Raw genomic sequence first — 14,211 nt, 5'->3', positions numbered from 1 at the left:
TATGATGATTCATATAGCAATAGATATTAAATTTGATGATTTGGGGGGAATAGTATAAAATACAAATGAAAATAAAATTTCCCTTATTAGAGGGAAATTATTTTGAAAAAGAAAATGTTACATTACAAAAACACCAAATTATATAAGTACTTGAAATATAAAAAGTGCCTGTAATTTTTAAAATTTCTAATGAGTTCTATGTTCAGCATAAAAAGTCACCATGGCTATCAATTTTCCTAGGCCAACAGATTTACAAAACAGATCATTAAGCAAGGCAAGTTCTCCCTCTCAGATAAAGATAATATCTTTATCATCAAGGGACTGTTTTCAGAATGTAACCTATGTGTGTTCACTGATTTTTATAGATAGCACAAAGGTGTTTAAAGGTATTTACTTAATATTGACTACAAAATTTAAAGCCAAATTTCTTTGAAAAATGTTATCTCTGAAAACAAGCAGTTGATGAGAAGCTCTAAATCTTTCTTTTCCATTTTTCTTCTAAAATTATGCTACTGAAAGGAGTCACTACTTATTTATACAAGCTGTGGTGTAAAAGACTGATGTGTGGCCAACAACTCACCTCGTACTTTATTTAATGATAATCCGAATAACAGTGAACAGCAATGAACCCTTAGCATGAGTTACAATGGGAAAAAAATCCCTTTCAATTCTTTTTTGCAGCTGTGCTAAGTTGAATTTTATAATTTTTCTGTAAATATATTGATTTCAAATAAAATTATTTTTGAGGGCCATTTATGTGAAGAGTTTAAGTATCTCCAAGTAATAAAGTCCTTTGTAAAGATAAAGTGACTTGATCTTTATTGTTATATATAATTTTGTGATCTAAATATGTTGGTCAAAAATTTGTGAGGGATAAAAGAAAGGAGCCAATAAGTAGTCAGAGTTTGGGGGCCATGAAGCACAAAACTGTAATAACTGAAAATGAAAGGATAAGAATCTAAGAGTTGATGACGCCTTAGTAATTAAGTGCAAAATCTTGGCAATGAAAACAGTAGCTGGTACAAATCCAAACATTTCTAAAAAAGAAAAACAACAAAGGTGGATACTTACAAATTGTGTCTTATCACCATAACCACAGTGGCTAATAGATGGAAGTGCTTATTAATGCTAGTTAAATAGATGTAATTTGTTTGAACCTAGATGATGCCTTGAGTTGTACTGTGTGACAACTCAGGAAAGAGCAGTGAGCAGTAAGATAAATAAAACTGGTAGAGAAGCCATTGTCCTTTCTTTGTGAGAATTGATGGACACCAGCCAGCACCTAAGCATGAATCATAACACAGGCAAACACTTACACCTATAATTAAAGAGTCCGTGAAGAAAACTGTCTATCCGTGGAGGTCATAAAACTGAATATGTTTACTAAAACTGTTCTAAGAGAAAGAATGATGCTATATAATAAAAAGAACTGCTGCTAAAGAAAGCACTTCATTCTGGAAAAGACTGATAAAATTAACCATGTTTTTAAGAAAACCAATTGAAAGTTTCTTAATTAAGGTTTATTCCCCAAGTATGCTTAGAATTGTTTAGGAAAACAAAAAAGTCCAATTCTGAAACTGTTTAAACATTTATTGATTTTATTAGGCCCAGAATATTTCAGATCTGAAACTCCTGAAAGGATGTTTCAATGTAATTAGTCCTGTCCTGCTAACCAGAAAAATTTACTTAGCGACAGACCTTTAGAAAAAATTTATTCATTTTCTGCCACAAGTTGATTCTGAAATAAAAGTTCCTATTTAATAGGCATTGTCAGGCCAATGGAATATTAGGTGTAAAATTCTGTTTTCCCATTGGTCACTGTACTGATCATTAGTTGTTGGAAAATACTAGCACCATAAACAGCAAGCCATGACATTCTGGGAAAAAGGAAAGGTTAAAATGTTAATAGAGCATGCTTTTTTTTTCACATATTAAAGTTTTGCTTAGCTAATAGGCTTAGATATAATCTGTGTTACAGGTATTTCCTGTCAGTTAATAAGTGACTTGGTTCTTCAACTCCCGAAGCTGATGATTAAATGGCAGGAAACTCCCTCACCCTCTACTGTTATGACCCCTGAAACTTAGTCCAGGATTCTGAGCCTATGAAACGTGGGTGTTCGGTGCCATCTCGGAATGTCAGGAAGACCACCATAAAAGTAAAGGAATTCAAATCACTGATTAGGGAAGCTGGTGCCACTCCTTTGAATGAAATCATTTTGAAAGCTCGTAGATGACTATGCTACATGAGCATGTGCCTGATGTATTCCAGTAATCTTAGGCTTGGGAAAGGAGTTTTAAAGGCACTGTTAAGAACAATAAAAAAACCCACTCATAGGCATGGCTGTGTTCCAATAAAACTGCGGAAACAGATGGCTGCCATAGGCCCTCTTGGTTTGTCAACCCCCGGTCTACAGGATTTCTTAGAGAGATTTAGGGGCTCTTGTACAGTATATCCCTCAACTTTTATTATATTAAAACATCTAAGAAGTACTGCAAGAAAGAAACCTGGTTAATTTTATTTAAAACAAATACCACTTTAACACCCTGGAAAGCCAGCATTTTCCCACAGAAAGCCCTCTAGCCAGAAGAGACGGCTCCTGGGCCGTCACAGTTCTCACCTGGGAAAGAACTAGCCTGTCTGCTCTGGTGCTGCGTCCCGTTTTCTAATCCTTCTTATTCTGAAGGGTGGTCTGATGTATCCTGATGAAGAATGAACGGCTCTAAAACCAAACTTTCTGGGTTCAGTTCCTGACTTGGCCACCTACCCACAGAGGTGACACTGGTTAAATTCCTTAAGCTTTTTGGGCCTCGGGTTTCTCTTCTGCAAAATGAGGTTAATAACAAAACCCACGTTGTGACAGCTATGTTGTAGAAAAGGAGTTAACATGGCTCCAGTGCTTTAAACAGCACCTGGAACATAATGTACATATTCAATCAAACTATGAATTAAGTACTAGCTATTAATCACATACCTACCCATCTAGCCAAATTCTTTCCTTCCTTCCTTCCTTCCTTCCTTCCTTCCTTCCTTCCTTCCTTCCTTCCTTCCTTCCTTCCTTCCTCCCTCCCTCCCTCCCTCCCTCCCTTCCTTCCTTCCTTCCTTCCTTCCTTCCTTCCTTCCTGTTGCCACGGTGCCTCACAAGGACACAACTGTTGCATGGTCTGTATTATGACTTTTCATAACAACCGAGGACATCGTGAAAACAGGCCCCTCAACAAAGGATGTAGGCTGTGCACCACTGCCTGCTGCTCCCGTTCACCATCCCACACCAAACCCACACACTTGACCTTCTCAGTCTCCTCACTGAGTAAAAGACTTCTCAGGAATCCCTGAAGGTGTTCTGCACCCAAGCAGACCAGGAGGAGCTGGGGAACACCATTAGCTCTTACAAAGTTCTACAGTCTCCTTCTGGAATAGGGTCGTGGTTTACCCTCTTTTCAACAACCCACAAGGAAATAGCTCCCCGATGACATCACTTAATGGCCTCCCAACATCTGCAGGAGTGCCAGGACCACAAGGAGAAATGGGTTACCCGCACGGAAGGGTAGAGACAGCAGTTCCCCAGGCCAGAAGGGCAAACGCAGGTCACGGGGACTGGGGAGGTGGCCTCAGGTCTTCACAAGGGGTCCTACTTAGTTCAAGGTACTGGGAACAGAGTTCTGACAGGATCCCCTCCAAAGTTACACACAAACTAATTTTTAATATTAGGCCCCTTCTTCTATCCTTTAATGAGAATTCTCTCTGTGACTAAAAAGTATATATTATCTATATCTTAGATTTGGTCATATAACATTCAAAAGTGATGATGAAACTTACATTTTGTGTCTGATTAGTCCTGTGCTAAAATAAGGACTTCCAAAATTGACTTATGTAACTAGAGAATATTTGATAGATGTCTATTTTAATATAATTTTTACACAGAATTATTTCCCTAAGCATTTTGCATTTAGCTATTTGCAATACAGTCATACCTAACGTCTCTCAAAATGCAATCAGAAATGGATTATTTGAAACAAATGATAAAGCTCATTTTCAAACAAATAGAAATAAAAGTTCAAAGAAAGCAATGATAATTTCTGATTCTCAAAGATTTTCCTTAAATGGACAGTTGGGATCTTTAATACCAACTGCTTTTAGGTGGTGGTTGTTTATTTAAATAACACAATGAAAATTTCATTCCAGAATGATAAAAATCAGCTTTTAACTGTATCACCTATGTGATTAAAAACAATAACATCAATTTCTTTTGCTTTTTGCCTGGTATGAACATTTCTATTTGAGACATGATAATTATAACTATAGTTTGTTGGTGGTTAAAAACTGTGTGATATTTTATGACATAAATAAAACTTAAAAACGGCAGGACCAAAAGCTTTGATTGAAAAAAAATATGGCTTGTAATCAAATGCCTATATAAATAGCAGATAACATTTTAAAAATAAAAAAGAACTCATTAATGCTATATAATTAATGCTAATTATATACACACATACACATTCACACATACAGGTATGATACATACACATGTATCATGTAATTATATATGTATCCATACATATGTAAGTAGATACATGAATGTATGCATACCTTTTTGTTGACAAACATATTCATAGAGCGATGCTTTAGACAAGCAGTTAACATGCCACAGACTTACCACAGCTCAGGTTGCTTTCGGCTTTCAGAGCTACCGTTGGGATATTCCAAAAGTCATTCTGCCAGTCGACCACATTCCCCTTCACATTACAGCTAAGGTTGGAGAGCGTTTTGGAATCCATGGTAAAGTTCCAAAGTCGAAAGTTATAAATGTCCCCTTTTAGAGAGGCAAATTCAATTTGATCGGAGCCCAACAACAATTTCCCATTCCCCAAAATAACTTTATTGATGGTAGAATCACATGGAACCGCTTCGTAATTTCTTTTGAAACTTACACCCACAGAGCCCAGAGAATTATTCCAAACGATGCAAAGCTGCTCAAAGCTTTCTGTGAAAATGTCTTCTTTATCCTTTATAGGTAACGCGCCGTTTAGCAAGCATTGTGAGCCAGACAGAGTTAGAAAGTAGCCATTCTTGGCCTTTCCAAAACTGAGTAACTGTGTCAAGGATGCATTTGAGTAGGAGAAAGCCATCCATTCACCATCTTCCTTGCCAATTTTGTTTGCTTCAAAACAGAGTGTGAAAGCACTGAGCTCTGGAATAGAGACACTTTTTGCAGTGGATACCTGGTACGTATCTAATGTCTGGGGCAAAGTGACCTTTTGATTCCTTAGGGACACAGCAACTAGGAGAAAACATAGTAACAGATAGAACATTTTAACCTCAGATACGGACTAGTCAGATGCAAAATGTCTGATACACCCAGACCCTCCACCTCTCTACCAAGTGACTTCTGCCCGCCACTCCCCTCTTTCCCTGGACTCTCTATCACCACTGTGTGACCTTATACAAATGATAATGACAGCAATAAGAAGTCCCACCCATTTAAACTCTAATCATGGTTGGACTTCACACCTAAACCTTTGAGGTACAGTCAGCCAAGTTAATAACAAGTATTTTTCTTAATCCTAGAACTAGAAAAAAAAACATAATTAAAAACTAACAGTTTCAGGAAAGCTCTACTTACACTTAAGATTTTTGAAAATATATGCTACTTTCAAATAATTCCTAAATATAATAACTAGTAATTCTATTTTTAATTAACAATTGCCTTTCTCCCTTCAGATACCCCATACCCTACTCATGTTCCCTACCAGGAGGGTCATTCAGGAACAAAGGCAAGGACAATTCCTCCTTTGGAGGAGAGGGAGTCTAATACAACAAGAAACAAAAATGGAATTTTAAGCTCTATTTCTTTTACATTTGAACTACTATATGTTATTTCCTTTATGTTTGAGTTTGTGGTTCAAAGGGCAGATGGTGGAGCTCCCCATCCCAGCTCTTGCACTGCACTGCATGACCTTGGACATGTTGCTCACTTGCTCTACCCTCGTCTCTTCATCTGCCAGTTGAAGAACAATGGCACCTATGACACAGGTGCTCGACAGGAATTTAATAAGTTAATACCTGCAAAGCACTAGGGTAGTACTTCTGCCATAGTCTGTCTATAGCTAGTATTGATTACTAATATAGATTGCCATTATTATATGCACAAAATTCCAAAATAAATACACTAGCCTATTCCTTCTGCACGTATGTGAAAATACTAAATAATGCAATGGATTTACAATAGACATTGTGAAACATTACAAAGTGATTTGAGAGAGAAGGAGCTCTCCTCAAAAATGCTATTTAATCTTGGTTTCCTATGAAGGCTAGTTCAAATATATTTTAGTACGTACCAAAATAGGTATATGGTAAAAGCACCATTTTAAAATAAATATTCTAGTTAAAAGTCCATGATGAAATTTCATAGAATTATGTATTTTAGTGTCCTTTTTAAATATCAAGCAGTTTACAGGTCTATTGACCTAAAACAATCTTATGCAATAAGAACCCAGGGCTCTACACATGTTGTTAAAATAAAAAGGCTGGAAGGAAGTGTGTCTCTCAATCATGTATTAGTGGTTATGGTTGCAGGTATATAAGTAGGTGACTCTAGTTTGCTAATTTCCTATAATACTTTCTTTTTTAACTTCCTATAATACTTTATAATTTTTAAAAACATTATTTAAAAAGTTAAAGCATGTGTTTCAGTTAACCACACATATATCTAATGTCAATTACAAACACTAAAAACCCTGCCACCAAAAACACAATTTATAATGATGAGAGTCATTTTCATAGTGGTGCCTTTTTCTTTTTGGTTCTTTTCTTGATACATGGCATCTACTTAAGAAGCCCTAGAGAAAAAAAAATGTAACTACATCTCAGTTTCGAAGCTTGAATTTTCCTCAGGCAAAGACAGGGTTTAGAAAGAATAGAATTATTTAAATTCTAAGGTATGCCAGAATCTGGGCAATATGTTTGATTAAAATATATTTTCTTTCCTTCGATTGCCATTTTTCAAGAGACTTTCCTCTGGTTATGTTGTTTATTAGCTTAAGTCAGAAATTGCTCTTTAAAATTTTTATGCTAATTTTCTATATTTGTCCCCCTGCATGGTTCCTTGAAAGGGCAACAGCTTAAAAGCCAAAAATAAAATGATTTCAAAATAGAAATGTTTTAAACATTCAATGGAGAGATGCTAAAATTACAGATTTTAATTATTAGCTGTGGAATATCTAGTATCTTCCAAGTAGCCTTTAAATGTTCTGCACACAAACAATATAAAGGAATTCAGCTCTACTGTAACCAGATTCTGGATCTGGTAGCTATATATTGCTAATGAGAATACTCAGAGAAAATTTACATCTTCTTGCCCTTAAATTCTAATCCTAATCATTCACATGCACATGAAAGATCACAGCTCTGTCTGCTGGTCCTGTGTTTATTGCAGAGCATGTTAAATGAAAGCAGAAGCTTGGCACGCTCTTCGGTTTACATACCTCGGATGTAGCTGGCATTGAAACCTTTCTTCTGGATGCTAAAGTCACTTGAAAAGGACACATGCATCTCATTCACACTTGAGTTAAATGATAGGCCTTTGGCAGTTGCTCCACAAAATTTAGTCTGGCTTTCTCCATTATCCAGGGATAAATAGTCATAGATGCAATTGGGAGCTTCTTCAATGTCGAAGTCATTAAACGTTATCTGAATGATGTAGCCAGTGGGGGCACGGAGGGTCCACATGCAGGCCTGGGTGTTAGGGTAGTCATTAGGGTAGCATGGAGAAGTAAAGGTCCCGGAAGGGTTGGACAGCACGAGCCTGCAGTTGGCACATCCCCACACTGTTGGCCAGACAAAAGAGAGACAGAGAGAAGGGCCGGGATCAGAGGCATATAATAATCCAAGAATACCACATACCGCGGACAAACTGTAAACATTTTAAAGTACCGAAATATCATCATGAAAATTAAAAGAAAAATAAGAACATCTCAAAGAAAAAGAAGTGCTGATACAGCAACAGAAAATAAAACAAAAATATAAAATTTCAAAACAATTATTCTGAAACTTGGGGTAGGGGGTCCATTCCTCTGAGAATCTGGTGAAAGTTATGGGAACTCTTTCCGGTAAAATGCACGGGGACCACAGCACTTGGCAGGCATTTTTAGAGTGTACAGGAGGCCTCGGGAGGCAACAACGGATTTCACAAATCTTCACTGATCTCAGCTAAGAATCTCTGGAGTAACTGAACTGGGTTTGAGGGGATTACAGAACCATATGAGAAGAACTCCGTATTATAAACCATGGCTAAAAAGAAAGAGAAACACTTAGCAAATAAACATGTAGAGAGAACACAACCAGACATGGAATTGCTGGGTCATAAAGTAGTTCTATTTTTTTTTTTTTTTTTTGAGGAACTTCCCTGGTGGCTGCACCAATCTGCAGTCCCACCTACAGGTTGCCAGGGTTCCCTTTCCGCCATCAATAGACAACTGGGTAAAGAGGATGTGGTGCATATATACAATCAGATGTTACTCAGCCACAGAAAAGGATGAAATCTTACCATATGAGACAATGTGGGTGGACTTAGAGAGTATTACACTCAGTGAAAGAAGTCAGACAGAGAAAGACAGATACCATATGATTTTATTTACATGTGGAATCTAAAGAGCAAAATAAACAAACAAAACAGAAACAAACTCATTGATACAGAGAACAAACTGAGGGTTGCCAGGTGGGAAGAGTTGAGGGGGTCACTGAAAATGGTGAAGGGATTAAGAAGCACAAATCGGTAGTTACAGAACAGTCACAGGGATATAAAGTACAGCATAGAGAATATAGGCAATAATATTGCAATAACTATGTATGGAGCCAGGTGGTACTAGAATTATTGGGGGTATCATTTCATTAATTATACAAATGTCTACCCACTATGCAGTACACCTTAAACAGTGCAACATAGTACTGAATGTCAACTGTAATTGAAAAAAATTAAAAGGAGAAAGAAAGAAATCAATACAAAAAAATTAACATGTTATCTCCTGGCAGTTTGTAATCTTTTCTAAAATTAAAAAAAAATAGTCTCACCTTGCATGTGTGGAATACTCATAGTTTTCAAAGTACTTTCATTTATCACATTGGTTTTTTACAGTTTGTAATTATATGCTCGTGTGATTATCTCATTTAAGCATTCATTCAGTGAATGGTTATTGAATGCCTGGTATAGTTAGTAATATACCAGTGAAAAGGGAAGATGATTGATTGGGAAGAATCTGAATGATTTTTACATTGCTATTTTGGACACAAAGATAAACAAATATTATAATGACAAATGGTAATAAGAAGTAGAGGAAAAGTAAAGCAGTCAATTATTTCTCACTTACTATTTATCCAGGCTTTGGCTATCGGGTAAAACCAGAAACCACGGTCCACTGTCTTCCCATCTAGTAATGCTTTTGTAATTATATTCATACTGTTTTAAAATATTTGTGGAAATATAGACAGTAATCTCATTTATCCAGCATTCTGGATAAATTGCCATAAAGCTCACACATCTATTTTCAAACAATAAAGTCTTTTTACCATGTTGCTGTAAATCACTCTAAATTTGTAGTGTTTCTCCCCTTTTCACGAAATTGAGTGCAATGAAAATGCAGTAACATTTCTTGAAAATGGTAGTTACAACAAATATTCTTCTATATGCAGTGATATATTCAAGGACATATATGTCATGCTACTCGAATTAAGTTTTGCTTTTTACTATTCCCTGTGACCACCTACTGCCATGCACTGGTTGTGTCCTACACTAGTTTTGTGTTGTGCACTGGTTTTGTGTCCTGCACTGGTTGTGTCCTGTACTGATTTTTGTGTCCTGCACTAGTTTTGTGTTGTGCACTGTCTCGCCCACTCTGCCCCCCATCTGTTCTTTCTAACGTGCCCTCCTTCCATTCTGCCTCCCTAAGTCTCCAATGCCTCTTACAGGCCTGAAGACAGCCAGGAGAAAACAGTTCATGATCATCAAGGGGTGGCCCAATGCCCCCTCTCAGCCGCCCGGCTCTCGTGCCCCTCTCCTCTGTAGCACTGTTCAGAGCGGGGCATCACTTCCATTTGTGAGATCGTTTGCTTCTTGCCTTTTCCCTCTAGTCTCTACGCTCAACAAGCAGATGGTATGCACTGCCATGTTCCCCATCTTACTCCTTGTAGCATCGTGACACATAAAAGACCTTCAATAAAATGGGTTATATACAAGGGGGGACCCAGGAAACCTGGGATTTGTTTATAAAAAATTGTGTATTTACTCATACACATTTAAACTTCAGTCACCTTAACTACTTCCCATTTGATGCAATATACCTAATTAAGACTTTTTCTCACCACTCAAAACAGTTTTTGAACTCGTCAACTTGGATGCCTTTTAGTGCCTCTGCTGCTTTTTGTTTCACCTCTTCCATGTCTGCAAAAACGTTTTCCTCTGAGGACTTTTTTCATGGGAGAAACAAAAAAGAGTCACTTGGGATGAGATTGGGTGAACAGGGAGGGTGGGGCAGGCACGAGGGCCATGCATTCTTGGTCAAAAACTGCTCAACACTCAACGTAGTGTGGGAAGGTGCACCCGAAAATCACCCATCATGAAATGGGCAAATGCACTGAAAATGTCTTCAAAAAGATTCAGTGAAGCCAAATGCAGCTCTTATGACAATGCCAACTGGTGCACTGATACAGATGGGTTCCTAGAACACTCACCTAGCGGGGAAGCCTGTAGTACAAGGGCCGGCCCTCTAGAGGATAATTCCAGCTTTTGGGGGGGTCTTCCCTAGTATACACATCTGATAGACACAGACAATAGTGTAGTGATGGCCAGAGGGAAGGGGAAGGCAAGGGCTGGGTGGGGGTGGGCAAAGAGGGGAAAATGGAGACATCTGCAATAATTTCAACAATAAAAAGAAAGTTAAAAAAACAGTTAAATTTATGAAAAAAAATTAGTTTAAATGAATGGAAAATGCCTAAAGTGAAAACAATGAAGTACAGTACATGAACCTAATTCAAATCTAAAGGAAAAGATAAAGGGTGTGTGAGTCCTGGAGTATCTGTTTAGATGGGGTTGGGGCTCTTCCTTTCAATTACTTCACTCACAGCACGGGCCTCAGATGGACAGACCTCTCCTATTAGGTTAGCTCCCTGCCGCTGTGCCTTGGGCTCGGGAGAGGGAAGTAATCCGAGCGAATCAGCCCTAACCCATCCAGCACTATGCACTAAAGATTACAAAGAAAACCAGAAAGGAGGACGAGATGTGCTCTGTGTCATCCCCACGTGTGTGCAGGCAGCGTTGTTTTCCCAAAAAGAGACAACGTTCCCTGTATACAAGACCCAAGCGACACTCATGATATCCTTTCTCATGGTGCATTGTTTTTGCCAAAGTCTGTCCTAAGAATTGAATGAAAGGTGAGGGAAAATTTAATTTGACTGATTGACTGTAATTTCCAAAGAGTTCATCTTTCTGTGCCTCAGTTTCCCCAATTTTACACCAGTGGTAATACCCGCACCTGTCTCCCAGGTTTATTGGGAGGATTACGTGGGTTAATATCATGAAGTCCTGGGAGCTGTGTGGGTGCCTAGTTAGCACTGTGTAAGGATTGGCTATCATCAACCATTACTGTAACACAAACTCGGTGCTTCAATGAGAAGACACCCATAATATTCATCAAGAAACGTTTTAAAGCATGGTTGCTAGACAGCATTTAGAGACAGTGCTACTAAATAGTGATTATCTTAACTGGATTAAATGTCCAACTAGGCAGAGTATCAGCATGTTCATTACATTTACAGATCAATTCACACTAAAGGGCTTTCGTATATATTATCTCATTTGACATCATAATAGCCCTAAGATTTAGTTTCCCCTCCATATTCAAATGAAACAAATAAAGCTAATATAGATTAATTTGCCCAGAGTTACACATCTAATTAATAGTGAGATCGAGAGTCAAACCAGCTCTTCTGAAATTAAGTCTAGGGTCTGTCTGAAATTAACAACAGACATGGCAAAGTGGTAAGCCCAAGTACTGTCTTAAGAAACATTTTTTTCCAAAGGGCAATTTGTTAAACATAGTGTAATCACCCTTAAATTAATATGTCTTAAGAGACTAATCTAAAAATACTTTAGTGAAGAATGTTAGGGAGTCTAAAATACAGTGCTTAGTATCTTCCCATTTGGAGAAATCAAATGTGACTGCTAATTGATTCCTACACCATCAGCTAGGTCATTGAGAAATGAATTTGTTTTCTCGTATAGGCAGGACTGCTTAGAAAGATGGCTGCTGAAGAAGCCACTGGATGGAGCCTTGGGAAACCCGAGTTAACATAGCCTCTGAAAATTACCCAGCTCAAAGCATCTGGCTGGAGATATTCTCAAAGACAGATACAGTAGCATATTCACACTTATAGTTTACAAAAGCAATGTTTTCAGGTAATCTAAACAACAAAACAAATTCCATCCTCTTGCCTATGCTTGTGAATACCTGGCCATAACTTACTCAAGCATACTTTCACAAAATTTATTTTTTAAAGAAACTCAAACCTAAAATAGAAAATCTCCCAGTCATGCTAGAGCCTACCTTTATTTATAAACAACCTTTAGATACAGCTTCAATAACCATGATCACATTGGGCTTTTTATTTCAGAGATTTGAATTTTTACTCCACACTAGCTGCAAGTACATCTCTGTAAATCAAATATGATGTCCTTTAAAATCTTCACAAAATAGAATTTTCAGATCCCAAGAGATAGCTTAAATCAAGAGATCAATTTTAGTTGCTTTCAATGGAATGAATGTTTTTCTTATACTGTATTAAATGGTGAACAAAATGAATGCATTGGAATTAAATCTTGTTCATTATCTGAATGTCTGTGAAACTGTCACTAATGAATTTGTTGGAAATACTAGTCAGTGAAAATCATTTTCAGGAAATGTAGCTTAAGTTACTGCTCAGCTTGCATCTAAAGTCCTTTTCTGAATTATCTATGTGACTCTATTAAAGTCAAATGAATGAAGAGTCTGTCATTTGTTTTAGAAGGTTTAAAATATTTAGCAGCCTTAAGGGTTTCTGAAGATTCAATGTAAGATTCAACAGTCGAGAGTTCTAGAACCAGTTCTAGTGCCTACGTTGTTGCAAAGTCAGGACAGAAACATGCCAATTCTCCAGATCAGATAAAATGCTGCCCAATGTGACACCGTTGAACTGTGAAATAAGAAATAATACTTTAGATGCAATACCTTAGATGTAGGGATGTGTTAAATGACTGACAGTGTAGAGGACTGAACAACTTCATCAAGTTAAGTATTTATATTTCAGTGATTTCAGGCTCTATGCAGATTATTTCAGGATGGCAAGGAATCTGGAGGCAACCTGGCTGTGAATTTTCAATTCACAACCAATTTGTGATCCTGTTAATGTGGTAGACGTGGCGAGCATCACCAACCCCCCTCACCACTCCTCTTCAAGCTCAGCACTCAGTGTAGCATCTCCATGTTGGGAGGGCTGCTCTGAGTCCAGGGTTCCACTGGTCACTCCAATATCCTGCTGGGACTTCCAGCAGCCCAGCAGGGACATCACTTTATTCCCAGAACTCTGCTTTCCCCAGAGTTAACCAGAAAATGGTTTGATTTCCCTCTGTAATGTTTCCACCTCAAAATGTTCTTTGGAAGCACCATGAATATGAAACTACCACTTTACTTCAATCACTTCAATAAAGTTTGACAGTTAAAAAAAAAACTAACAACAAGCTGAATTAAAGGTTCCTTGATGAGGCACCTTTAAGCTTGACAATTTTTTGAATCTCCAAAGAAATTCACATGCACCACACCCTCACGCTTCTACGTTCTGTAAGGTCGCTAATGTGTAAACGTTGAGTCCTGTCTTTCCATAATCAGTGTGGCATGAGAACATTCCCCATGTAATGCCAAAGGTAATACTCCTGGACGATCCAAACAAGTGAACTGTTGTAAGTCCGTGTAGAGTCTGCTCACAGCATTGATAGATATCCCTGGCAAGAAGATTAAACACACATGCACATGTGCGTGCCCACACACACCACCCACACACATTTTCATGGGAAACTGTTCTCTCTTATGCAGTAATAGAGTCTTTCTCCAGTATTGAAAAATAAAACAAAATAATCTAAAGGCAATGTATAATTTGGAACAACCTAAACTGCCAGGTCTCTCCATGTT

At 37.7% G+C, this 14,211-nt stretch overlaps 1 protein-coding gene across 1 annotated transcript in view; it reads right to left on the bottom strand.

The window, feature by feature from the left end:
- Window positions 1-14,211, bottom strand: part of ADGRG6 (adhesion G protein-coupled receptor G6) — a 130,138-nt gene that overhangs the window by 59,654 nt on the left and 56,273 nt on the right. The window contains exons 3-4 of the mRNA XM_037144953.2: window positions 7,483-7,824; window positions 4,656-5,279 (exon numbers count right to left, since the gene is read on the bottom strand). Coding sequence (XP_037000848.2) covers window positions 4,656-5,279; window positions 7,483-7,824 — 966 coding nt within the window. The remainder of the gene's footprint in view (window positions 1-4,655; window positions 5,280-7,482; window positions 7,825-14,211) is intronic.

The sequence above is a fragment of the Artibeus jamaicensis genome, unplaced genomic scaffold, assembly GCF_021234435.1.
Source record: "Artibeus jamaicensis isolate MK-2021 breed Jamaican fruit bat unplaced genomic scaffold, CSHL_Jam_final contig_3176, whole genome shotgun sequence".
NCBI lineage: Eukaryota > Metazoa > Chordata > Mammalia > Chiroptera > Phyllostomidae > Artibeus > Artibeus jamaicensis.
Note: the sequence above shows the minus strand (reverse complement) of the source record. Positions and strands in the feature narration are given on the sequence as shown.